The sequence below is a fragment of the Staurois parvus genome, unplaced genomic scaffold (genome assembly GCF_062004578.1).
Source record: "Staurois parvus isolate SC_StPar_1 unplaced genomic scaffold, SC_StPar_1.0 ptg002065l, whole genome shotgun sequence".
In the NCBI taxonomy this organism is placed as follows: Eukaryota; Metazoa; Chordata; class Amphibia; order Anura; family Ranidae; genus Staurois; species Staurois parvus.
The window spans coordinates 218,339-229,325 of record NW_028319861.1 but is presented as its reverse complement, the minus strand read 5'-3'; the positions used below and the strand labels follow the sequence as shown (position 1 = coordinate 229,325).

The window sequence follows — 10,987 nt, the reverse complement described above, 5'->3', positions numbered from 1 at the left end:
GGAGGAAGGCGTGTCCATCGTTGGTGGTCAGCGGGAGGAGGAAGGCGTGTCCATCGTTGGTGGGAGGAGGAAGGCGTGCCCTTTGGTCAGTGGTGTTTACATTGTAGGCTCCATGTCCTGCCGCTCCTCGAGATCGAATGTAATCTTTTTATTGTCGGTGGCCCTAATTTAATAAATATTCGATTTCCTGTAACATTGAACATCCTACATATCAGCTGTGTGCTTCCAGCCAATGGTCTGCTCTGTCACATATCCGATGTGATGTGAAGACTTGTATCTGATTGGTCCATGTTTTTTCTTCAGGTTCCTGACCGAGACCTCACCGTACATGTGGGCGAACCTTGGCATCGGCTTGGCCATCTCGCTGTCTGTGGTGGGAGCAGCCTGGTAAGTGTCCCCGGTGTGGGGGGGGGGAGGGGGTAGCCATTGACTGTGTGACCTGTCCCTGTACACTGAGGACTGCTGTATTCTGTCCCTGTGACTAATTGTCTGCATCTTCTTAAAGGGGTATTTACATCACTGGCTCCAGCATCCTGGGCGGAGGGGTGAAGGCTCCACGTATTAAAACCAAGAACCTGGTCAGGTAAGTGTCCATCAGTCCTGCAGTGACCATTGTTGTTCCTTCTTCAGTCATTGGATTAAATGACGTCCTGCTCCAGTTCTGCTGAAATCCCATTATTGGAAGGGGAACTCTAGACCGTTACAATACAGGTTGGGAATCTACGTTGGTGAATTGTAAAACCCTCCAATGAGGTAATACATGTCATGTGATCTGATGACCTGTTACTGTAGATTCCCTGACATCGCTCGTCAGGTAAGTCTGAGCTCCACCCACTTAGGCACCTCCTCTTCCATCCTGTAAGTGTGCCATGTAGCCAATCCTACTGCTCAACCACTTGGTGCCTGTGCCTCCTGACCCTTCAAGGCACGGGTGTCAAACTGGTGGCCCTCCAGTTGTTGCCAAACTACAAGTCCCATGAGGCATTGCAAGATTGACAGTTACAAGGATGACTCCTAAAGGCAGGGGAATGATGGGACTTGTAGTTTGGCAACAGCTGGAGGGCCACCAGTTTGACACCCTAGCTTTAAGGGGTTTCTGACACCGGGAGTTGGGCTGGGTTTTAGGATCATGTGATTGGCTGTCACAGCGGTCACATGATCATGAATGCAAGTAGCGATTTGGGAGCTTTCCAGGAACTTTTCTGTGCTGGGATCACGCAGGGCGCACATTTGTTTCGGCTGAGCAAATGTGCGGCCTCTCGGCGTCCAGGCCCAGTCACCGAGGGGCAGCATATTCGTGCACTGCCGGTGCCAAGCGGAACTTTAGTCAGAAAATGAAGTCCTGCTGGTGCTCCTCAGGCCGGCCACATTTGCAGGTACAGTTATGGAAAACATTCAAAATAAGTTCCTATCCCGTGTACAATCCAGCAGTGCGCGGTCTCGCCCTGCTCTGCACGTGCTCAGTTGCTCTCTATTTTTTTTTTTTTTGGTACACCTGAAAATGTAGAGGCAAATCTGCTGACAGCCTAAAGGTTTCCTGCTGCTCGGGGGCTCTGGGCTTGAGCAAGATGGCCGCCCCCAGCAAGAAGAAACCGGAATGTTGGAGGCCATTTAGCGCATAAATAATAATGTGGAGAATGTTTGCTTCCCGCTAAAGAATAATTCTTTTGTCAAGGCATTATGGGTAAAGTCCTGCTCTAATCGAGGAAGAAGGATCCCATTGTCACATGACTGGAGGGGGGGGGGGGTCTGGGTGATGGTAATCGCATTCATGTCTATTCATTTCCGTCTTCCAGCATCATCTTCTGCGAAGCCGTGGCCATCTACGGAATCATCATGGCCATTGTAATCAGCAACATGGCCGAGGTGAGGCTCCTCCGCTCTGACACCTGACATAACCACTTCCAGTCTGGACCCTGTCACAATCACCCCCCCCCCCCCTCCAGTCCGGACCCTGTCACCCCCCCCCCTTCAGTCCGGACCCTGTCACCTCCCCCCGCCCCCCCCCCCCCCCCCTTCCAGTCCGGACTCTTTCACCCCCTTCCCATGCCCGAAAGGACGCCATATAGCATCCACCCGGGGGGACGAGGGGTTTTGCAGGCCACCATCTGGCTATAGGCCAGGAGGGAACCTGTTAAACATTATCAGATTTTATATCTATATCTCATACTGTCACCCTAGCAGTACAATGTCACCATGGTGACACTGTACTACTTGTAGGGGGTGATAAATTTTTTTTTTTTTTTTTTTTACACTGATTGCTTTTACACCCATAAAGGCTGTAAGAGGAATCGTTTCTCCTCCTCTCTGGCTGCATTCTTGCAGCCATTGAGGAATACTGTGTGAGCTGTGATTGGTCACAGCTTGTCACATGGTACAAGGCTGTTGTGAATAGTCCTGTACCATGTGATCTCTGTGATCATTCACAGATTTCACATGTAGTAATCAATGATGTCAGAAGTGACATCTTGCTTACTACTATTCATGTGATCACTGATTGGCCAATCTTCTTCTTTTTCTTTTTTTTTTTTGCTAGCGAAGACAGAGCTGAATACATTTCGGCCTAAATTTATGATGAAATTTGATTTTTTTTTTTTTTTTTTTTTTTACTGGATATGTTTAATATCAAAAAGTCAAAAATATATATTTTTTTTTCCCCCAGAATTGTCCCTCCCTTTTTTTTTAATAGTGCAAAAAATAAAAAAACCGCAGAGGTTATTAATGGTGATATCTCCGACCCAAATTCCAAGAGTCGGTCCAGACACCTGATGGAGGTGTTGCTGGGGATCCCAGAGCCGATTGTTGGAATTGTGTTGACTTGATTCTGAATTTTTTTTTTCACATTATTTTGCTGCTTTGTATCGGACTCATCGGATGAAGTGTGACGGCTGCTGCCCTGTCCGCCCCCTGACCCCACGCGCTGAGCCGGGCACAGGGTGGGGTCAGATGTGTTTCATGGGCTCGGGGTGATGGCTCCTGGGTGCGTCGCTGTTAACCTGACTTTTTTCTTTTGCAGCGTTTCTCAGGAAACACTCCGGAGACCATCGGGAGAAACAACTACCATGCAGGTCAGTCTTCTGCAGGTTTACAGACCCAGGAACTCAGCACAGGGATGGTGGGAACCCCTTATAATGTGCACAGCGGGTGTACAGACCCGGGAACTCAGCACAGGGATAGTGGGAACCCCTTATAATGTGCACATCGGGTGTACAGACCCGGGAACTCGGCACAGGGATGGTGGGAACCCCTTATAATAGGCACAGCGGGTGTACAGACCTGGGAACTCAGCACAGGGATAGTGGGAACCCCTTATAATGTGCACATCGGGTGTACAGACCCGGGAACTCGGCACAGGGATGGTGGGAACCCCTTATAATAGGCACAGCGAGTGTACAGATATACTAAGATAGTTATTAAAGAGGTTATTAAATACATTAACGTGTCACCCAATGTATGGTCTCCATTCAGTAGCCAAAAGAGGCATACAAAAAAGGAGGGTTGTGAAAAGAGATTCACAGAAAAGCAGCTACATAATGAACAGAACGTGACACTAAGGGAATAATTTCCAAAAATTATGCTTTATTACACACAAATGAATATGACATATGGGCATTCGCCCTGGTTTACCATCACCTCAGTATGAGACAATACACACAGACCTAAAACCATTTAAAATGACACAAAGACCGGTCTAAATGTATGTGTAGCAGGGAAAATGGCTACATGAGTCTAGTGTCCCTGCAACACAAACACACAGGTGAACACTTCCCTAGGGAGGTGTATCCAAAAATTATGCCATGGGCATACCATAATAGAGGATATAAGGGATTAAACAGTAACCATAATGGCAAATCCCTATCAAGAAATCCAAAAAATTATACTGTAGATATATATATATCACATGTATGCAATGGAGCAAGCACAATATGCGTCAAAAAGGAGAGTAGCAGGCCTCAGGCCTGTATGAAGGAAGACATAAATGTCAAATATATTGTACAATACATTCCTGTGCCGGCACAAGTGGTTGGGGCCCATTCATCTGTAATATAGATAGCTGTTTCCTAGAGCTCTTGGATGGGAATATGCCCCATTTATTTCCAGGATGGAAGAAAAGATGCACACAGCAGCACTCTGCTTAAAATGGTTTCTTCACCACTTCACGTGGACTATACACCACTTTTTGTAGGAAAAAACAAGACACATCCCAAAGACTCTTCTGCCTGTTGAAATATATATGGTATATCTTGTTTCCTATACAAAGCACCATGATGTCCCCATCCTGTAGTGAAACAAACAATATGTGGGAAGTCACTGACAGATACGTCACTTCCGGTCATGCGCACTAGGTGGAACGCACGCTGACCCATAAGGAGGAAGCCATCTTCACAAGCCATGAGGCAAGCCTAAGCAGCACAAGCGCCGAGAAGGGGCTGGAACCCGCGGTATATCGGCGGATGTCAGCGGTGGTTCCTTGGCCGCCTTGGCCCTGTATGGCAGTACCTATGAAGGATTTCTCTTTCATTCCCGTTATCCATAGCACAGGTGATGAGTGGATTGTCGCAGGACATTAGATATATGGTCCTCTGTGATCTTTATGACCTATATATCTATAGAAGATATATAGGTCATAAAGATCACAGAGGACCATATATCTAATGTCCTGCGACAATCCACTCATCACCTGTGCTATGGATAACGGGAATGAAAGAGAAATCCTTCATAGGTACTGCCATACAGGGCCAAGGCGGCCAAGGAACCACCGCTGACATCCGCCGATATACCGCGGGTTCCAGCCCCTTCTCGGCGCTTGTGCTGCTTAGGCTTGCCTCATGGCTTGTGAAGATGGCTTCCTCCTTATGGGTCAGCGTGCGTTCCACCTAGTGCGCATGACCGGAAGTGACGTATCTGTCAGTGACTTCCCACATATTGTTTGTTTCACTACAGGATGGGGACATCATGGTGCTTTGTATAGGAAACAAGATATACCATATATATTTCAACAGGCAGAAGAGTCTTTGGGATGTGTCTTGTTTTTTCCTACAAAAAGTGGTGTATAGTCCACGTGAAGTGGTGAAGAAACCATTTTAAGCAGAGTGCTGCTGTGTGCATCTTTTCTTCCATCCTGGAAATAAATGGGGCATATTCCCATCCAAGAGCTCTAGGAAACAGCTATCTATATTACAGATGAATGGGCCCCAACCACTTGTGCCGGCACAGGAATGTATTGTACAATATATTTGACATTTATGTCTTCCTTCATACAGGCCTGAGGCCTGCTACTCTCCTTTTTGACGCATATTGTGCTTGCTCCATTGCATACATGTGATATATATATATCTACAGTATAATTTTTTGGATTTCTTGATAGGGATTTGCCATTATGGTTACTGTTTAATCCCTTATATCCTCTATTATGGTATGCCCATGGCATAATTTTTGGATACACCTCCCTAGGGAAGTGTTCACCTGTGTGTTTGTGTTGCAGGGACACTAGACTCATGTAGCCATTTTCCCTGCTACACATACATTTAGACCGGTCTTTGTGTCATTTTAAATGGTTTTAGGTCTGTGTGTATTGTCTCATACTGAGGTGATGGTAAACCAGGGCGAATGCCCATATGTCATATTCATTTGTGTGTAATAAAGCATAATTTTTGGAAATTATTCCCTTAGTGTCACGTTCTGTTCATTATGTAGCCGCTTTTCTGTGAATCTCTTTTCACAACCCTCCTTTTTTGTACAGCGAGTGTACAGACCTGGTAACTCGGCACAGGTATGGTGGGAGCCCCTCATAATGGGCACAGTGAGTGTACAGATTCGGGAACTCGGCACAGGGATGGTGGGTACCCTTCATAATGGGCACAGCGGGTGTACAGACCCGGGAACTCGGCACAGGGATGGCGGGAATCTCTCATAATGGGCACTGCGGGTGTACAGACCCGGGAACTAAGCACAGAGATAGTGGGAACACCTCACTGCGGGTGTACAGACCTGGGCACACAGCACAGAGATGGTGGGAACCCCTCATAATGGGCACAACGGGTGTACAGACCTGGTAACTCAGCACAGGTATGGTGGGAACCCCTCATAATGGGCACAGTGAGTGTACAGACCCAGGAACTCAGCACAGGAATGGGGGGAACCCTTCATAATGGGCACAGCGGGTGTACAGACCTGGTAACTCAGCACAGAGATAGTGGGAACCCCTCATAATGGGCACAGTGAGTGTACAGACCCAGGAACTCAGCACAGGGATGGTGGGAACCCTTCATAATGGGCACAGCGGGTGTACAGACCCGGGAACTCAGCACAGGGATGACTTTAAGCCCTCTATTATCACTGTGCATTCTGCAATATGGTCACTAGATGGCAGTGTTGTAGTGGTGTGGCCGGCTGTGGTTCTCACTCACAATGCCTTCTCTGTATTAGGCTTTCAGACCTTCTTTGGTTGATTCTCCCCTACCTCCCCCCCCCCCCATATGTAGATATGAGCGGAATGTTCTTTCCTCCCGTATCTCCTTTCAGTGTTCCCTCTCTTGTGATATTAGATGTTTCATGTGTCCCTTCTGATCGCCCGAACATGACGTCCGTAGTGTGACCGGCCTCTGGTTTTGTATCTGTAGGGTTCTCCATGTTTGGGGCCGGCCTCACCGTGGGCTTTTCTAACCTGTTCTGCGGGATCTGTGTCGGGATCGTTGGCAGTGGCGCAGCGCTGGCCGACGCTCAGAACGGCAGCCTTTTCGTGAAGATTCTGATTGTAGAAATTTTCGGCAGCGCCATCGGCCTGTTCGGGGTTATTGTGGCCATTCTGCAGGTAGGTACAGAGGTGTAGGCGGAGCCGTATAGAGGAGTAGGCGGAGCCGTATGGTGTCGTGGCGCACCAGTCGGCCATGTTGGAGGACATCTTTGGTCTCGCTGGAAGCGAGTCATTTTGGATGGATTGCGTGAACTCCCCGTCAGGCGTTTATTGCTGGGTGGAGGCCGCACTACATGTCCCAGCGTTGACTATCACTTCGCTGAGGCTGTTCACATGTAGCAGAACACCCCCAGAACACTGCTACTACACCCATCTCCGCCTCGCTCCTCCTGCACCCATCTCCGCCTCGCTCCTCCTGCACCCATCTCCGCCAGCTTCTGGATCCCTCGCTGAGCAGCTGTCCTACTGCACTATGAACAGAGGAGGCCGGCCGCCCGGCAGGGATGCTATTCAGAGATTTGTAATTTCTGAATTAGTGTTATGCATTCTGTGATTGGATGAGGTGGGGCAGTGACATCACTCTCCTCTTCCAATCAGAGGATGCTTTGCATTTAATGAGAAAATACAATCTCTGAATGGCATCTGTGCTGAGCAGCCGACCTCCTCTCTACATAATGAAAGCTAGTTATCACTGCAGTAGCAGTGCGGTGGTGGTAGCGGTGTAGCAGCAGTGCGGTGGTGGTAGCGGTGTAGCAGCAGTGCGGTGGTGGTAGCGGTGTAGCAGCAGTGCGGTGGTGGTAGCGGTGCTGGCAGTGGTGTAGTAGCGGTAGCGGTGTAGTAGCAGTGTCCACTCCAGTGATTACCAGCTTCTGTGTGTGGAGAGAGACCCCCACATTGGAGCCACAGTGCAGTCATGTGATCTGATGTGTGTGTCAATGTTAATTTAACAGCACAAAATTCAGGTGTGATTTGCCTAAATCGTATCACATCGGAGTCCAGTGTGCAGCCAGAAATAAAGATGCCTCACCTCTTGGTGGTGTGGTGTGATTTGAGCTGTACAAAATGAAAGGGCTCAAATCGCACAGCAAAGAGGAGATAACCAGAGACTGCGGACGTAGTACAGGAGATGGTCAAAGACTGCAGACATAGTACAGGAGATGGTCAGAGACTGCAGACATAGTACAGGAGATGGTCAGAGACTGCAGACATAGTACAGGAGATGACCAGAGACTGCGGACACAGTACAGGAGATGACCGGGGACTACGGACATAGTACAGGAGATGACCGGAGACTGCGGACATGGTACAGGAGATGACCGGAGACTGCGGACACGGTACAGGAGATGACCGGAGACTGCGGACACGGTACAGGAGATGACCGGAGACTGCGGACACGGTACAGGAGATGACCGGGGACTGCGGACACGGTACAGGAGATGACCGGGGACTGCGGACACGGTACAGGAGATGACCGGGGACTGCGGACACGGTACAGGAGATGACCGGGGACTGCGGACACGGTACAGGAGATGACCGGGGACTGCGGACACGGTACAGGAGATGACCGGGGACTGCGGACACGGTACAGGAGATGACCGGGGACTGCGGACACGGTACAGGAGATGACCGGGGACTGCGGACACGGTACAGGAGATGACCGGGGACTGCGGACACGGTACAGGAGATGACCGGGGACTGCGGACACGGTACAGGAGATGACCGGGGACTGCGGACACGGTACAGGAGATGACAGGGGACTGCGGACACGGTACAGGAGATGACAGGGGACTGCGGACACGGTACAGGAGATGACCGGGGACTGCGGACACGGTACAGGAGATGACCGGGGACTGCGGACACGGTACAGGAGATGACCGGGGACTGCGGACCCAGAAGACTACAGGGCCATTCACAAAGCACAAAGCTTCTCATGCATGCGCAGCAGGCTCCTGGTTGTGAAGCTGCAAGCTGTCACAGTCGGGTGCCCACACTGAAGACGATCGATGGAAGCAGGACACCGCTGGACCGAGGGACAGGTAGGACAGAGGAGCGAGTTCTTCTGCACAGAAGAGCCAAGCGGCTGGCCCGGTATTCTGACGTGGGGGTGGGAATACCGGGCCGGTAGGGGGGAGTGCATCTTATGGAGCGAAAAATACGGTAAGTATAACACACATATGTAAAAATATTTTGTAAAGCTTTGAGAAAACTGTTGGCGCTAAATAAATCTGTATAATTATGTTTTTTGTTTTTTTTTTATAATAAATGTGAACCTTTTATTTTTCGATCATCCTAATCTATTTCTTCACCCCCCACCTATGATTGTGCGCCCCCCCCCTCCCTCCCCCGATCATCATCTTGCCTGTCTCTTCCAGACCTCTAAAGTAAAGATGGGGGATTGAGCGGCTGCGTGGAGCTGAGAGTTCCGTCTTCCATTCCAGAGACCAGAAGACAAGATTTATTTATTCCATGTGCTCATCTGACATCGCCGTCACATGACTTTATTTTTTTTTTTTTTTTCTTTGGGGCCCGGTTGTATTTTTATTTGAAACTCCTGAAATGTGCTGTAAAGATGGTGTATATAATTATTTTACTCCGATGTCGCCCTGTTTTAGGATCTTGTGATAAAATATATATATATTTGTTTTGTGGAGCTCCGTTTACGAAGGTACAAACTCCAAGCGAGTGTTGTCATTCCCCTCCCCCTCCATCTCTGACCGCCGGTCCTGTGGCCGTTTTTATGTGAATAAAGTAAAGGAGCGCCGAGGTGCGCAGGATTCCCTCCCACCATGTACAGACTGGAGAGTTTATTGCGAGAATGAATCTGTAGTGAAGGATGTATATTTGTCTATAGCTGTACATACCTCGTCGTGGCTGTATGTAGACGCAGAACCAGGACGCTGCACGTGCCGCTCGCTGCTACTAAATGTCTGTGATTTGCAGGTTCAGAGGGCTGCATGCATGGCGCTGTAGTGTTCCCTTCATGACCACGTGGACAGATCAGACAGAAGAGGGATCGTTCATTTCCAAATGACCCGTTCTACCATTAAAGCCCATCCCCCACTCAACGGATAGCTGGCTTAAAAGAAAAACCTATTGTGCAAAAGTTATAGGCAGGTGGGGGAAACATTGCTGTAAATGAAGAATTCTTTAACCCCCCTGGAGGTATTCCCGAGTGTAGCTCGGGGTAAAGTTTCAGTACCACAAGCTGTAACCCCCCCCAGCTACACTCGGGAATACACTGCAGCATTGCTCAGGGATCCCTCCTGCCAGGGGCGGACTGACCATTTGGAAACTGGGGCACTGCCTGAGGGCCTGGGGTCAGTAGGGGGTCCCAAGAGATGCCCCTGGTACCTTTCATAGGCTTTTTTGGGTGTGGTTTGAGTGTGGGCGAGGACACGGGCTCCATGATCCCTTACTGCCCGGGGGCCCCATGAGTTGTCAGTTCGCCCGTCTCCTGCACTTACCTTGTTCTGCGTTCCCATGATGTCCCCCCTGCAGCGTCCCCGGCCGATGTCGCATCTGTCTTCCGTTCCCTGCGACGTCGGGACGTACGGGGGACGGAACCAGCGGGAAATTTAATAATGTCAAAAAGCAACATTCACTAAAATCACATAGTATAACATTCCTGTATCAAACCATTTCACATACATTTTGTCCCGAGTGCTTTGTCCGGCGCCCTGCCTGCATTTTTACCGCCCGTTCTGCCTGGAAACTGAGAAACGTCCATGGTGTCCAAAAAGCGTCCCTTTAGGTCAGACGCGGTTTTATACCAGCTAGAGAACAGCGATAGTAAATCAGAACCACTTGCAGAATTGAGTGATAATGATTCGTGGGGGAAATTCCTCATCGGACACTGAAAACGATTCTGCGACTGAGCTCAGTGATGTGCGAACTTGGCGCTATATTTCACATTTCAGTGTTTTTGGTTTGATTATATTATTGAATTAAATTTATTATTATATTATTTTTTATGAGTATTTATTAAATTATAATTTATGATTTCGTGTTTCAAGTTTTATCCTCCCCGGGATGTTTACTAGACTCTTGTTCGGACAGATTTCAGTGAGTTATTCTTATGTATTTTTTAATTGTAGGCCTGTAATTCTTATTTCCATGCAAAGAAATGTACCGCTTTCAGCACAGAAATATGGACAGAAGTCCATAAACAGAAGTAGCCTCCCTAGCGGTCTGATTAAGTCAGTATTTCTGTGCTCAAAGCGGTACTTTTTTTGCATGGAAATGTTTTTTTTTTTTTATTGTAGGCTTGTAATTTGTTAGGAATAACTCACT

At 48.7% G+C, this 10,987-nt stretch overlaps 1 protein-coding gene across 1 annotated transcript; it reads left to right on the top strand.

Moving 5' to 3' along the window:
* The first annotated feature begins 302 nt into the window (after nucleotides 1-302).
* ATP6V0B (ATPase H+ transporting V0 subunit b) lies at nucleotides 303-9,484 on the top strand. The gene is made up of 6 exons (XM_089664840.1): nucleotides 303-387; nucleotides 506-583; nucleotides 1,797-1,866; nucleotides 3,017-3,068; nucleotides 6,624-6,814; nucleotides 9,070-9,484. Exons 1-6 carry the CDS (start codon nucleotides 329-331, stop codon nucleotides 9,094-9,096), a joined length of 477 nt encoding a protein of 158 aa, XP_089520966.1. The 5' UTR covers nucleotides 303-328; the 3' UTR covers nucleotides 9,097-9,484.
* Nucleotides 9,485-10,987: the final 1,503 nt, after the last annotated feature.

Excerpts from the sequence above, each read along its gene's own strand:
- ATP6V0B (XM_089664840.1), top strand. The coding sequence starts at position 329 with ATGTGGGCGAACCTTGGCATCGGCTTGGCCATCTCGCTGTCTGTGGTG. Across the intron at positions 388-505 it reads TCTGTGGTGGGAGCAGCCTG|GGGTATTTACATCACTGGCT; the intron begins GTAAGTGTCCCC and ends ATCTTCTTAAAG. Across the intron at positions 1,867-3,016 it reads TAATCAGCAACATGGCCGAG|CGTTTCTCAGGAAACACTCC; the intron begins GTGAGGCTCCTC and ends TTTCTTTTGCAG.